The sequence below is a fragment of the Epinephelus moara genome, chromosome 10 (assembly GCF_006386435.1).
Source record: "Epinephelus moara isolate mb chromosome 10, YSFRI_EMoa_1.0, whole genome shotgun sequence".
NCBI classification, from domain to species: Eukaryota; Metazoa; Chordata; class Actinopteri; order Perciformes; family Serranidae; genus Epinephelus; species Epinephelus moara.
In genome coordinates this window covers 32488801-32504835 of record NC_065515.1, presented here as the reverse complement: position 1 = coordinate 32504835, position 16035 = coordinate 32488801, and the positions used below count along the sequence as shown (strand labels likewise).

Here is a 16035-nt window from a genome sequence, read left to right as displayed (position 1 = left end):
TCTTTTTCTCATGATTCAGATTGTTCTGCATGTTCTGGCCGACTCATAATGTGATAAACCTTTATATATACTGCATCAGCAGGGTTTTACTGTACACAAACTTTACAGAACTGAGAACAAAAGAAAAACCACACTGTAAAGCAACAGTTCAGGAGTTCATGTACAACACGGCTGAAAATTCTTTCAATATGTCATGTGAAAAGTGCATCAGACTCACCATGTCGATCACCATCTTGCGGAGGGAGTCTCTTTGTTTCTTGCTGAGGTTTTGGAAGATGTCACAGTTGTCTTCTTGCAGCAGTTTGAAGCCCACAGCGAGGTGGTGATTCTCCAGCACCGAGGCATCGTTGTACATAAGTGCTAGCTCTGAACCTGCAGAAATGTAGATTAAAGTTGTTAAAACCATGAAACAGGACACCTCAAACATGATTCTAAATATAGCTTTCTGAATCAGTGCTAATGGTAACCCAGTCAAAATGAAGCAGACCTAGCTCAGCTGCAGCGTAAGAAGTCAATATGTCAGTGTGATTATGAGGAACACACAATTTAATTGTTCTTGGTTACTATAAAGTGTCTGAAAATCGTCCTGAATGCTTCTTGTCCCAGCAGTTATTAAGTGTTGCCCCATTTGAACGTATTTCTAACTGTTACATTTTTGAAATGTTTCAACTTTTATATCCTTGAAACGCAGATAATGTAATTGGCCTGCAAAAAAACTATTTATCTTAAAGTAAAAAACATTTCTTTTCTACAGATAAATCTAAAATTGCTCAAGCATAAAATCTGAATTTGAATTTTTATTCTGTTGTGGTACAGTAGTTGTGTGAAAAGAAACATACTTGTGTTTATTAGAAACTGGTTTGTGACTCCTGGGTGGTCGACATCATGGATGGCACTAGCAAACAGAACAGCCATGATCTCCAGGTCTGTGAACACCGCCTGGGATGAACAAAGAACAGGAAACATATGAATTAAAAACAAATACATTGATATTATATAGTAACTATAACTTAACCAGAAGCTACAATAACATCAGTTTCCTCAGCTCACCTCTAAAGCAGGGGTGGACAGGAGGACGTGGGTGGACTGCACCACATCAGCTGCATGAATGTTGTTGTGATAAGCTACGTCCGCATGGTAGTGGTCCTCCAAGGTCATCATTAAGGTGATGAAGGTGTCACTTGGGATCTTAAAGGTTTTCAGAAGGTCCCGTTCCTGACAAGGTGAAGAGGAAGAGGAGAGAATCAGAATCACATCAAGTACGGACCACAGTTTTTCTCTTCAGTGGCGTTGGTTCAAAGGACTAAGAAAGTTGCTTTAAGGTTAGCTGCAACCAACCAACTTCATTTACAGGTTTTAAGTTTTATAATGTATCACATCCTCATAATTTTTCACCTCTCTTGAAAAGTGAGCAGACTTTGAGTTGAGGGATCCTCATACCTGGAAGACGGAGTACATGATCACCGTCAGAGGGCGGTTTCCAGAGTATTCTGCTATCTTGAATATATCCAGACCCCAACGATTAATGTCCTCGACCTCCTGGAGAGGGAAAACAGGACACCTGTCAGCCAAAGTGTATTTGTGTGTGTTTCTATGTCTGTGTCTGTGAATGTGTGTGTGGACCCACCTTGCCAAGCAGGCTCTCGTGGGGTGTGCTGACTCCAAAGCGGGGGATGCAGGCGGGTGCTAAGCTGGGGCTCTGTGTGGGCTTTTTCACACCACTGATCTGTGACATCGGCCTTTTCTTCTTCTCCTTCTCCTTAGAAGGCGGAGACAAGATCTCCACGTCATGTTGTTTCTCTGCAACGTGTACAAACAGACATAGACGCATACTGTTGAATATTCATGTGTCTTCAAGTCATTCCAAATATTCAGACTTTGCTCAATTGTTCCACATTTGCGCCACTGACAAAGGGATTGTGTCATATTCAAGCAGGTAAACTATTATTACAACATAAATTAGATGCAGCAAATTTCTTATAGATAATTGTCTTATAGAGCTACATCAACACCTCTTAAATTGAACAAAATGTAACATTGTGTAGGAGGCGTGTAGGTTTTCATTCACACCTTGACGAATATGATCTGACTGACGGCTGTTAGTAACCACTGATTACAATCAGCTATATTTTCTACTGTAACCCTGCACGAGCTAACATAAATCATGAAGTGTGTTTATTAGCCATTAGTCACATTCATAGTGTCATTGTTTTCCTTCTCTAACAACTGACCGAGACAATGCCTCACCTCAATGGGCCTCATTCACCAACTGTTTCAATAACACATTTCTTCTTAAAACCCATTTACACAGTTTTCACGAGGATTCCGACAGTCACCAATGTTTTTTTTATTTGGGATTTGTTTTTAGGTAAGAACAGAATTTACGCACACACAAGAGCAATCTTACAGACATTTTGCTGGCGTGTTTGTGCAATAATTGATTACTGTGTTTTCACCAAATCTACAGTTGTATAATATTTCATAGGATTTAAATTACAATAATATTGTTAAAATGTATACATTTTTTAAATAATTATTTTCATTATTTTACAAAAAGCATTATGGTTTTTTTTTTAATAAACACAACACTAACATTTCAATTCACATCAGTTATGTTATAATTAGTGATTGATCATTCATGTAAATATCTCGGGCAGACGGGACAAAAAGTGACAAAGCAGCATTCTGAGTAAGTTATTAATAACTTAGGGAGACATTGTGTGAAATAGTCCACCTTCTCTCTCCCCCTCTCTGTCTCCCAAACACACACACGCACACCTTGAAGCATTCGTCTCTGTCCTCAGCATCCCATGTATCTTTTTATGTTATTATATATCCACTAAAAATGCCACTAAATATGTCAGTCTGTTTGGCGTTCACTTCCTGCAGGAGAGATTTTGGTGAATGAAACCGTTCTTCAGCTTCAGTGGACCAAGATTTTAAAAGTTAAGCTTCTTGTCAAAGAACACTTGAATGTCTTTGCCTGAACTTTGACTGTAACTGATTTTGACTTCTTCTGTATCAATGGGGTTGTGTTGGAAATGTGCAATTACCAGTAGTAGAACGCACGATGTCTGATTTTTTTTTTTTTTTTAATGTTTATGATATTAGCAGTACTGTTACTATTAGTGCTTCTACCAACTATGGCTGCTACCTCTGCTGCTGCTGGTCCACTACTACAATCCTGCTACCATCAACTACTCAACTACAATAACCACTTATACTATCATTAATACTGCTGATACAAATGTTATATTTGTCATGAAACGGTTTAAACATTTCATATCACGATAAAATGATCACGGTTATCAGTACAATTGCAGTATTGTTAAAATGTGTTGAACATGTTCAAACATGTACTGATACACACACTTAAATCATTTCTGTTTTAACCTGTACTAATGCACAAGCAGTCTTTCTGAAATGCTTGCTTGAGTGTCTGTGTCACTGGAGATGAAAACCAGGCACCAGTGGCATTACTGGGTTTGCCCACTCTGTTAACAGCAAAGCTGAAAAAGCTACGGTGTGCTGTTACTGGTGTCCGCCGTGTTTCCAGTGAGTGATGCAAAAAAATAAAAAAATGTTGCGTGCTACGCCTTGCCCGCCTGCGTCTGGGATTCTGTTGCTAACTTTGATTGATGCTGCAATGTATTTACTGAGAGTTTTTCAAAGCACAGCAATCAAACACGGTTTAAAGATAATTAAAACTATGCAACAGTAATACTAACCATGGGGAATTTTACTGGGGTTTATTGTGAAACCGGTAACCGTTTGATCTCTGATTATACTGTCAGCATTTAATTAATCATGCACAGTTACCCTTGCTGGTGTGAGAACCACTAACACTACAATTATTATAGTGGGTGCATCAGTTAATACAAATTCTACTACCTATACTGCACCTGCCGCTACTGATACTTCACTAATACTGCAGCTGCTAACACCACAACAGCCTCAACTAAAACTACTAGTTGTACAATTGTAAGTGTTATAGTTGTACATGTTTTCAGCTGAGGTAAGACGGGCAGGCTAAAAGGAGATGTGTTCACAAGTAAAGGATGTGTCACATACAGATCTTCACCTAAATATTACACAAATAGACACGTAGATACGTCATTTTTGCTATATCATGCATGTTCTCCCTGTGTCAGCTCCAGCTTCCTCCCACAGTCCAAAGACATGCAGGTTAATTGGTGACTCTAAATTGCTCGTAGGTGTGAATGTGAGCATGAATGGTTGTCCGTCTCTATGTGTCAGCCCTGTGATAGTCTGGCAACCTGTCCAGGGTGTACCCTGCCGCTCGCCCAATGTCAGCTGGGATAGGTTCCAGGTCCCACCACGACCCTCAAGGTTACGGAAAATTAATGAATGAATGAATGAATACTAAATCAACACAACAATGTGTCTAATTTGGGAAAGTGTGCTTCTTTTCAGCATAACACAGCTAAAATCTGTGTTAACTAACTTGTGAATAAATACACTTTGCATTGCTCATGTAGATCATATTCAGTATAAAACACAAATTCTTTTAAACAATTAAAGACAGTTTTAAGGCAGTACATGTGGTATGTAAAATCTAATTGTAACTTGAAAACAGAATTAAATTTAGATTTAAATCTCAGCAATATGTTATTCACGTATGCTGTATTTACTATATACAGACCATGGTTGGAAGGTCAACACAAACAGGAATGTATACAGGTATGATTCAGTACACCTGCAGTATACAGCTAGGTATTTTCTCAGAGCAAAACAAGGTGTACATGAAGAGGGCTACATGGCAGTAGTTGCAGAATGCCTGTAGTAGAAAGCTAAGGATGATGGGTAAAACCGGTCAGCTTCTCAGGAGCTCAGCATTGTCCTGAGCTTGATGACAAAGCGCTTCTCGTGTTTTTCCGAATGTGGGTTAGAGAAGGCTTCATCGCGTCGACAGGTTGGAGATTTATTTTTCTAACCCACAGTGGAGCTTGTAGTCCTTTAAGCAAAAACACGGATATCATCAAAACAAGGTTTCCACTGACAGAATCAACAAAATCTCCATATGACTTGTTGACACGAAGGTGATGTCCCAGCTGACATGATAGTGTTGAAAATGACTCATCCGTATTTGTACAAACCGAGGAAATAATGATCCCATTTTGACATCACTGACAGCCTGCGTTACCTCACGTCCACAGATCATCCTCAGTGTTTCACATCCTTCTTTTTTATTAGACTGCTTGAACAATATCCAGATGTGAGCCCAGATACAAGCACACGCCACCATAAGGATGCAGAGCGACCTGAGTGGCAGCGTCACACGAGGCGCTGTCTGGCCTCTCTCACCTCTCTCACAGTGCCTCCTCTTCCTCACACCCAAAACCATGGTGTTCATTTCCAAACGCAGCTGGGCTTGATGCCGAGGTACTCATGTCAAAACGGCAACCGACTGACAGCTCCATCCTCGTTTGGCGAGACCTCCATCCTGCCGGCACGGCTGCTGAAGACTGAGCCTCCTATTGATGCAACACGCCGTCTAATAATATTGCACCCTGTTGCTACGACAACGCCACACAATGTGTCCGGGAATGCTGCCTGTCGCCGCGCCTCCTTCTCTTTTAGGGAAGGAAAAATCCTCACCTTCTTCATCCCTCCTTATTAACCAACACTCCTCCCCTCCTTCCTCTGCTTTGAAATCATGCTCTCTTCATTTAAAAAAAAAAAAATCCTCTTTACATTATCAGTTTCTCCTTCCTTCTCCTTTCTTGCCTTCAAAATGCTGATATTCCCCTCTCCTTGACTCTTTACAAATCCTCCTCTTTCACCTTCTTTCCCTCAAAAACAACCTGCTCCCTCTCTCTTTTTTAAGCAATCTTGTATTTTACATATTTAACTTATTCTTAAATAGCCACTTCTCATCTTCCTTTACTGTCTTTCAATTTCCTCTTCCATGTTATCCTTTTTTAAATTGTTCTCTCCTCATTTTTTCTCTACTAAAAAAAAATCCTTCTCTTCTTCTTGGTTTACTTAAAACCATTTTTTCCTCCTCTTTCCTGACCCTCTTTTCTGACCCTTTGTTCCAATAAAACACAAGTAAACTATTCCTCTTTCTTTAAAGACCCCCCCCCCCCCCCGACCAACAGAGCAGCAGTTCGGTGTAATGGTCATATAATAAAACTGACAGCAGAACAGTCAATAAAGCCAGATGAGGCAATTATGCAAACTACTTCTTGTTAGAGGAGCTAGGTAGCACCACAGACGCAGACACTGATATGTCTGTGATAGTGCCAAATGTAGTTTATTATATTTCAGGATACTTTTCTTGTGCATTCCATTTATATGTATGGGAGTAGAATAAATATTAAAAACACCTCTCAGTATAAGGCAACACTATTTAACAGCACTACAAGCTACAGCGTCCAAAAATGACCATTAAGTTCTTTCTCTCTAAAACACTTTCCTCTCTACAGAGTGAGCGTCCTGTCATTCATTCCATGTCTGGCGTTAAAACTCACCTAGGAAGGTGTTGGCGATGAACTCTGACACCTGATTCCCTGAGCGGCTGGTCTCTGATAGCTGCGTCAGCTCGCGGTTCAGCATCCTTTTGAACTGCACAGACACAACAAAACCATAAACAAATAGTGAGATAAGCCAGTGTAGGACTGCAGATACATGTGGTAAGATACATGCACTAATAAGATGCATGTTTAAACATATATCATTATAACAGTAAACTTAATTGTGATACCTCTATATAACAGAACACACAAGACCATGGTGGAGGTATTTTGTGTCAACAAACCAAGACCAATATAAGAAAACAAGCTGCAACATCTCTAACTATGCTGTCTGTCTGCAGACACGCAGGAGAAATTTGCACTGTGGCACCAGTGAAAGTTTTTTAAAAACAGAACTGTTCAGTGTTCCCCCTGAGTTTTATCGCAGCGGTAGCTTCCACACTGATTATGTAACGTTGGCACGTGGTGGCTGAGCGAGGAGGGAGGGGATCTGTGTGAGAGAGTGATGCTGCAGTGGCTACTATGTGACACACATATGGGCACAAACAAAAACATACATACTGACACGAAACATAACCCTGTAGCTTTAACAAAGACGTTTCTGTTTATCATCTGATTTGCTTCTCCTGTAGCTTCTCAACACAGTTGCTATCTCTTTCATGCTTTTTCTCAGGATTTACTCTTATACACACACACACACACGCCATCACATCATTTACAAATAACATATTCCGGCTGCTGTAAATGAAGTCACAGCTCTTAACAATCTGTTTACATTATAAAATCATGACAGCTACTCCTTCTTACATGCATTTCCTTTTTCCCTCTATTTCAGTTTCTCATGCACTCACTCACACACATACATGCACAGACACACACACACAATCTCAACATTCAGCCCTGTTGTGGATCTAGCCCTGAGTCAGATCCAACGGGCACGCTCCCTCAGCATTCAGCCCCCCTGCAAAGCCTGCACTGCCGATCAATACGTCCCAATGTAAACAAGGCGAGCCGGCAGCGCTCCCCGTCGCTCACCTGTCTGAGTCTCCAGCACAGACAAACGCAGAGAGCCGACGCAGGCATGTCAACCCACGCATGTTGATGTTAGAGGTCGCTAGAAATCCAAAACGACAAGCAGACAAGTTTGCTTGCTTAGTGACGGGCTTCCCGCTCAGTTTCTACCCCGAGCTCAGCACGGATGACCCCAACATGAAAAGAGGTCTGTTTGTAAATTAAAGTTCCCACCGTCCCATGTGCAGTCCTGGAGGTGAGGAGGGGTCGGAGGGGGAGGGGAGGGGTGGGGAGAGGTGGGGAAGACTGGGGATGTGGTCTACCATCGGGGGAGACTGGGTGTGGACTGCAGTTGCTCATCCAACTACTGTCACACACTGTCAATGAGAAACATAAAAAGGGAGAGAGGGAGAGCGAGAGGCTGTGAGGAACCCCCCTCCCCCGCCCTGCGCACTAGTCCCCGGTCTCAATCCAATCAGATTCGTCTGGCTTTAGGGGCTGGGTGAAGGAGAGGGATCTGATTGGCTGACTGGGTGATGGAGGGGGTTCTGAGAGTAGCAGCCAGACGGTGGAGAGAAGTAGGAAGGAGGGAAATGAGGAGAAGCTGATTAACTCTTTCAATGGAAAGAGACGCCATTCATGAACCCGAGTGGTTTTGGCTGTGTTCACAGAGCAGCTGCATGTGTCATAACATCTGAACTTCTCTCCCTTCATGATGTTTCCTAACATGAATAAACAGGAAAAAGCTAAGAGGACTTGCACTGCTCCGAACACATGGACAGGAGCAACACAATCTGATCTCAAAGCATATGACCTGCTTGTGATTCTTTTTTAAGCTAAAAAAGAAGCCATTGTTGTCATGATGAAAGCAAACATCTCGAGGCTCAGCTCAGGCAAAATAAGATTGAAAATAAATATTTTTTTTTGTAGAAATGACTCCCAAATGAGGACAGCTCTGCCGTTGAAACAGAAGTTCGTTGTGTTTACAGCTGATGCAAGTTTTTACGCACTTACTTTCATCTTAATTTCAGCCAGTGCAAAACAATTTCACTATAATTTCACGTTTTATTATGTCAGTTTTTCGTTACATAGATAACTTTATGTGTTATTTATGCATGTAGACCTGTGATTAAGGGAAAGGAGAGGTAGTGTAAATTGTTGGAGAATAAGTGACTGTATGGCATGTAAATATATTCAGGGTGTTTTCATATAGGTTATGATTGATTCGTACCAGGCCTGAGTACCATTGCCCCCCTTCTCCAGTCCAGTGCTGCTCAGCTTTCACATTTGTAATGTTTTTCTGTACCCGAGTACACCTGCGTCACCATCTACGACACATTTTTGTTTTGCTCTAGTGTAGAAAAAAGCGGCGCAGGCGGACACTGCTGCCCCAGGCACCATCATCATCAAGGACTGGTGGAGCAGCAAGGTGAGACTCTGCTCCTGGCCAGAGTTTCGACTCAGGCTGAGCGTAGGAGCGAAGCCAGATCTAGGTCTAACTGCGGTGGGCTGTGTTGCTGTCTTATATAGAGGCATCAATGTTAATTTGAGACTGTTCCATAACCAATTAAAAACTCTTTGTAGTCACTTAAAACAGCAGTCCACTTCCATGTTTTATTAGTACTTGTTCACACACAATGCATACTGTACTGGAGTAGACGTGAATTGTACTCTGGACCACCTTTTCATGTGGACAGATGGATGAACCATGCCTGCATACCGTACACAGTGTTCACAATACTCAAATGAACTGGGCTTTGGGGTCAAGTGTACTCAGATCTGAGCTTGGGTCCCTGATGTAAAAGCCACTTAGGACAGTATGATTACAGGACTCCACCTCTATATGAATTTGGGCTTTTGGAGCCTCAGTGAAAATGCGATTTGCACCATCTGATAAAGGTCACATAGTTTGTCAAGCCAAATGTCGTATGATGGATGATCAGCTTTCAACCACCTAAACAGAAATACATTGTCCACATTTGTCCACATGCACCTCCTAAGATCTGTAATGAAATGTTTTGAGACAACTTCACTGATCCGTTCTTTAAGAGTATCGAGAGAGAGAGAGAGAGAGAGAGAGAGAGAGAGAGAGAGAGAGAGAGAGAGAGAGAGACATGTCCTCTCACCTTATTGGATGCCATCTCGCTGACTGAGTGTCTCGTCTGCAGCGTCTCCAGCTGGTCCAGACACCAGTCCAGCTCTTCCAGTGTCTCCACCGCCAGCTTCTGGTAGGGCTCCTCTGAAAGGTCAGAGGTCACACAAACACGTTATACGTCAGACTGCTATGAAAACATCCACATGCACATGTTTTGGTTAAAAACAGAGCCGTGAGGTGTTCTGTGTTTATGTTTGTGTTTACATTTATCCAAAGCAACATCATAAATCCATTAAAAGGTCAAACTCTTTAACAAGTCATGTTCAGTAATATAGTACATCATTTTCATAGAAACACAATGACATGAAAGTGTCTGCAGTTCGTCCCACTATACAGAGATATTAACACCGACCTGTGAGACATGGTTTACACATAGATGGCTGGTTGCTGCTCGACGGCCGCCTGGAACAAGGAACAGATGAGGTGTTAGTAGAATAAGAAGAAAACAAGCAGTTAGTCATCCAGTCTGTTTTTCTTGGTCTTACTTGTTTGTCACACGATCTTGCAGATGGGTCAGAACAGCAAAGTTACTTCTCACTGTTCGTAGACTAGCAAGAACCTAAAAGGGTAAAAACAGAAGTCTGTCATGTCCACACTTCGCGTAACGTTTGTGACAAACCTAAAGACTAGCAGAAACCTACAAAGAATGGACAAACCACACATAAAGATTGTTTTGACCAACTTGGAGCACAAATGACTAAATGACTGGATGTACTCGTGCTGGCAGATCCTGTGAGAGCGCTAATATGTTGTGTGTCCTTGGTCCAAAACAAACATGGATAGCAACCAGCAGCTTACACTGTTTATATGCAGTGCAATATGCAATCAGTGTGGGTAAAAGCTTTTCTGTACGGGCGCTTTTGAGGCAGTGGTATCTAAATGTGCTGGTCTTTACTCGAGCTCAAGCTTTAAAATTGTACTTCGATACCGTCTTGTAATGCAGCACCGAAAACATGTAGAATAATATCACTTTGTACAGTAATTCTGACTATATGACTAGTAAGAGACTAGAGGACTGGGTGGGCATCTCTGGCACTGCCCTAAATTGGTTGAAGTCCTATCTAGAAGACAGGAAGTAATAATGTGTCCTACCACAATTATGCAGACGACACTCAGATCTATGTCACACTGACAGCAGGGGAATATGGACCAGTGGATTCACTCTGTCACTGCATCCAACAGGTCAGTGTGTGGATTCAAAACAACTTTCTCCAGCTAAATTCAGACAAGACTGAAGTCATCATATTTGGTCCACAGAAACAAAGAAAAAGTGTCAGCAGTCACCTCCAGTCTCTCTCTCTAAAACCTACAAATCAGGTTAGAAATCTCGGGGTAATAATGGACTCAGACTTGAACTTTAACAGCCACATCAAATCAATAACATCAGCAGCTTTTTACCATCTAAAAAACATTGCCAAAATCAAAGGTATAGTGTCTAAACCTGACTTGGAGAGACTTATCCATGCATTTGTCTCTAGTAGGTTAGACTACTGTAACGGCCTGCTCACTGGCCTCTCCAAACGGGCCGTAAGACAGCTGCAGTACATCCAGAATGCTGCTGCTCGGGTCCTGACCAGAACCAGGAAGTACGAGCACATTAGTCCTGTGCTCAGGTCTCTACACTGGCTTCCTGTGGCTCAGAGAATAGACTTTAAAGCAGCTCTGCTTGTGTACAAGTCTCTCCACGGCCTAGCACCAAAGTACATCTCTGACATGTTAGTGCCATATGAACCATCTCGGACTCTGAGGACCTCAGGGACCGGCCTCCTGCTGGTGCCCAGAGTCAGGACTAAACATGGGGAATCAGGATTCCAGTTTTATGCAGCTAAAATCTGGAACAGTCTTTCTGAAGATGTGAGACAGGCCTCTACTCTGACAATGTTCAAATCTAGGCTCAAAACAGCTCTATTTCACTGTGCATATGACTGAAAGGATCTTATCTGCACTCTTCTCTTTTAAAGTTCATTTTATAATGATTGTTTATGTTTTTATTTTGTATTGTGATTTTAATGCATTTTCTTGTTCTGTAAAGCACTTTGAATTACTTTGTGTACGAATTGTGCTCTACAAATAAACTTGCCTTGCCTTGCCTTAAGAATTTGTCCGGTAAATTAGTTTCAAGTGGAAACAGACAACTTTTTAACACAACTTTTAAATGCCAATGGTGCCATTATCCTACAGCCATAACACTGTGCATTACATATTTACTTCATAAGGATAAGTTAAAGCAAAACACTTGTCTATTTCCACTTTAATATCCAACTGCAGGTGGACCAAAAGAAAATTTTAGACATTGGTTTGGAAGTATAACACGTACACAGATTGTGTTAATAATGGGCGAACGCTGAAGCACATAAACACACACATACTCAGAGCAAGCTGTTCAATACAAAGTGTGTGTGTGGGTGTTTTCTGTGAAAAATGAACCATCTCTTATTCCTCAAACCGGTGAGTAAGGACCAGAATGTTTGTGCTCAATCATGCTCAATGCTAAAAGCCAATACTCTTAAACCCACCGCTACAGACCAAATACAGTACAGTAGCCAGCATCAAGTAACATCACATGAACCCCACATTTACTACCCACATTTATTCAGGAGGTGCTGACACTGATTGTATCAGCTGGACTAATGAATCCACCCAATGAATAAATGAAGTTGGCTAATGTGGTTACTGTGTATTGCAGCAATGAGCTACCATCCCGGTCAGGACTCCACTGAAGCTTCACTGACACTGAAAGTTTAAACAACATTATAATCAGTTTTAGAGAAGTTTTAGATAAAATAATTCCAAACTTTTGACCCCTGTTGTACACATTGTCAGTTTGCACCTCTCATCAAATCAGTGCTGGGAAATAGTGGATTGGGATTCTGTATATTTTTGCCAGTACATTTTTGGACATTCACGTTTCACAAAACCAACTATACGCAAAGCTACTAACCTGTGCAAACGGAGTCACTATCATGTCCTCTCCATGCCTGCGAAAACCACAGACAAACACAAACAGACATCCAATGAAAAAGCTGTGTGATACAAAAAAACCCTTAACACAAACACGCCAACAATGACAACAAATGTGTTTATTTGTTGTCATCATTTTAATGTGGGGATTGTAAAGAAGGAGTGAGGGGTACAGTTCCCATAGTTGGTCTGAAATATCACACTGGACATAAGGAGAGGGGATTTTTCTAGTTATACAAACATTTCTTAGAGGCAAAGATGCAGGTTACAGTTAACCCTCGGAGCCAAGGAACCACTGCTTCAAATTTAGTTTCAACACACATGAGGTGAGAGAGGAGGAACACAAAGACTAACACTCATTACTGGCAAGGGAATATTTATCATTACTGCATCTACCCATTGAGGTATAACTTAACCAGTCACAATAAACCTGCATTAAGTGATGTTTTTAGGAATAAATGACTGAAATGATACATTTGTAGCCCATTTTTGGGGGTCTCTGGCCTCAAGGTTCTTATTAGGTTTGTCATATAGAACCACTGACTGATATTTCCAGTAATCAAGCTCATAGAAGCTGAGTGTCTGCTGCTACCTGTCCAATATGTGGTCCAATAAACAGTGATTGGTAAATTGGTTGGTGGAGCTCAAAGGTTAGTGAATATTAAAATTACTGTCACTGGCTGATAAGAAACTTTCTATTTCTATTTCTGTCTCTATTAGGATGCTGTTGCTAATGTCGGCAAATATTTGCTAATTAGTCATGAACATAATTAATCATTAATCCTAACAACTCAATAGCCCAGTGTCAGGCCCATGTTTCTACAAATATCTATAATCACTTAATGCAGATTTAATTTTGTTCTAAGCCTCCAAGATATATATTTGTATAACTGGTATTATGTGCAGGTGAGGAGCAGTGTTCGTGCATCAGCTGGGTGCTGGGTAAACAACCATTGGACAACTTTTGAAGAGGTGGAGGTTTCTGGAAGTTTAAGGGTCTCAACATGCACCTCACAACCATTCAGACTTGAGGGTAAATCCATGCTGCCAGTGAAAAGTACAGGTTCAAAGTCAGCCTGTCCAGCAAACATTTTGACGTTGAATAACTTCAGCTACTGTATGACAGCCTGTGCACATTGGTTCTCACAGTTTTGTAAAATCAAAGCCTAAATATCAGACAGCCTTTTCATCAAATTAGCAAATGGTTGTACTTGTGATACCAGATCACCATCTGTCAAATGCTTGCTGGGACTGTTTCAAAAACTTTGCAGGGGTGATCATATTCGAGTTGAGCATCCAAGGCATTTTCTTCAGGTCGTGGTCAGGGAAAGGTGGCGTATAAGTGGGGTGGTAGGAGGGGAGGTGGAGGGGGTAATAGGTTTGGATCATAACAACAGAAGAGATGGACAGAAAAGTCACAGCAGTCTTCACACTTTGTCTCACCGAGGTAGCCAATTGACTTCCCAATGCTTCAATCCCTCCTCCCTTCAAAACAAAGGAGCGACAGCTATTGGTGGTCGAGGCCCCATTTACACTCTGGTTTCAAAGAGACTGCTAGCTGTACAGAAAAATCTTTAGCTGTATAAACAGGTAGAAACTGGATGAAAAACTAGTTCCCAGATAAGATTTTAGTTTCGGCGTTAGCTGTACATACTAACTGAACTTGACTGATGTTCACGCTGACAAACATGAGCTCTGCTACCAAAAGCCTCTTTAAAGCCAGGTGCCAAAAATGCACTTTTTTGGACATGAGTAAATACCGACAATAAATTCCAGTGTTTCCCTTATAACTCTACTGTAACAGTAGTGATTCACTCCATGTGATTTGATGCTATTTACTGTATGTTTTATATATGGAGCAAATGAGGGCAAGAAACACAAAATCTATTTCTTTCCCACAAGAAAGAGTTACAATTGAGGGCGTCAGAATTTACTTCATGTGTCCCACTGTCACAAAAATTTATGTGGAGACACACTACTACTGAGTGACATGGGAAACATGGAGATTAAATGGTTTTTTGGTATCCAGCACCTAGTCTAGACCTAGATAAAAAAAACAACCTTACATAAACACATCTTTAAACACTGTCAAACTATTGGCTCTTTCAAGCCTTACATTGTTTTAAGATAGTTTGTAGCTGTTTCTCCTGGAAGAACGGTCATTTATTCTTTGTGCTGTGAAGCAAACCAATAGATTTCCCTCCAAATCAGCGACCCCACACTGTCAAATTGAACATGAAGTAGTTAAAATACTCACAGGTCGCTGGCAGTGGACGAGTTGCGGGACATGGTTTTGGGAGAAAGGTCGAAGTCTGAGTCGGAGCGGTAGAGGAAGGACTCACGGCGCTGACTGTGGGGGAAGTTGGCCTGAAGTACCAGACCAGAACCCGGGCTAGTCTGAGAGTCCAGTGGACTGCGTCCCACCGACAGGCCATTCTCCACATCAAAACTACAGAGAGAGAGAAAGAGACAAAATACATAAATACTACTGTTGCAGTGTCTATTGTTTCCACCTGCTACTGAGCCAGAGTGCTATTTTGTTTCACTTCATTAGTCCTTTAATTCAATTATTGTGGGTAGTCTGGGATCAGGCTACCTGTAAATATCACTACTGTTTTAATGCAACTAATGCAACAATTACTACTACAATTACTGTCACTAGTACCACTACTATTACTGCTGATGCTACTGAACTTAATTTGCATACCTCAATGACTTAAAGCACAACTTCACTCACAAAATGACCATTTGTATATCAATTACTCACCCCATGTTACGTCTAATTTGTGAAAAAAACCCAACTGTTGTTTGTTTGGTGTCTTTTTTGCATGCTTCAACGATAAACGAAGAATCCAAAAATGAAGAAAATTCAAAGGGGACCACATTTAACAACAGCAAAACTTTATCAATTCAACGGAACACAGGGTGAGTAACTGATATGCAAATGGTCATTTAGTGGAAGAAGTATTCTTTTAAACAAGGATACTGAGAGAAAGAATAAAATTGAAAGTGCTGGACTGGGTCAAGACCCTTGGTGTACAAGGACTATAAATGATTATTAATCGCCTTGTTAATGCCATTGTTATTGTTTAGGAAGTGCTGCCAATGTATATGCTATATATCACACTAGAGGCAGACGCTGTTGTGTTAAAATGTCACGCCCATCATGCTTCTTTTGCTTGTGCAATGCTGGCACGCTGTCTAAAATCACACAATAGAGTGGCTTGACGCTGCCGTTGTTTGGTTCTGCGACAAAGTGCAAAGGCAGTATGAAGACGGGACTTCTTAATGGCCCTATGGCGTGATCTCTGTGTAAAAAGGGCTATTGACTGGGGTCATTTCTCAGCTTTACATCCAAACCTTGTGACACCCAAACAATCTGACACTAATATAAAACAGCTCCTGTAGCTG

At 41.3% G+C, this 16035-nt stretch overlaps 1 protein-coding gene across 4 annotated transcripts in view; it reads right to left on the bottom strand.

Moving 5' to 3' along the window:
- Positions 1–16035, bottom strand: part of LOC126396302 (cAMP-specific 3',5'-cyclic phosphodiesterase 4D-like) — a 127971-nt gene that overhangs the window by 9806 nt on the left and 102130 nt on the right. For all 4 annotated transcript variants that reach the window (XM_050054256.1, XM_050054255.1, XM_050054258.1 and 1 more), the window contains 11 exons: positions 14882–15073; positions 12605–12641; positions 10149–10222; positions 10016–10065; positions 9635–9747; positions 6495–6588; positions 1628–1800; positions 1441–1539; positions 1051–1215; positions 840–939; positions 218–372 (listed from right to left, as the gene is read on the bottom strand). In XM_050054256.1, the coding sequence (XP_049910213.1) occupies positions 218–372; positions 840–939; positions 1051–1215; positions 1441–1539; positions 1628–1800; positions 6495–6588; positions 9635–9747; positions 10016–10065; positions 10149–10222; positions 12605–12641; positions 14882–15073 (1252 nt within the window). The remainder of the gene's footprint in view (positions 1–217; positions 373–839; positions 940–1050; positions 1216–1440; positions 1540–1627; positions 1801–6494; positions 6589–9634; positions 9748–10015; positions 10066–10148; positions 10223–12604; positions 12642–14881; positions 15074–16035) is intronic.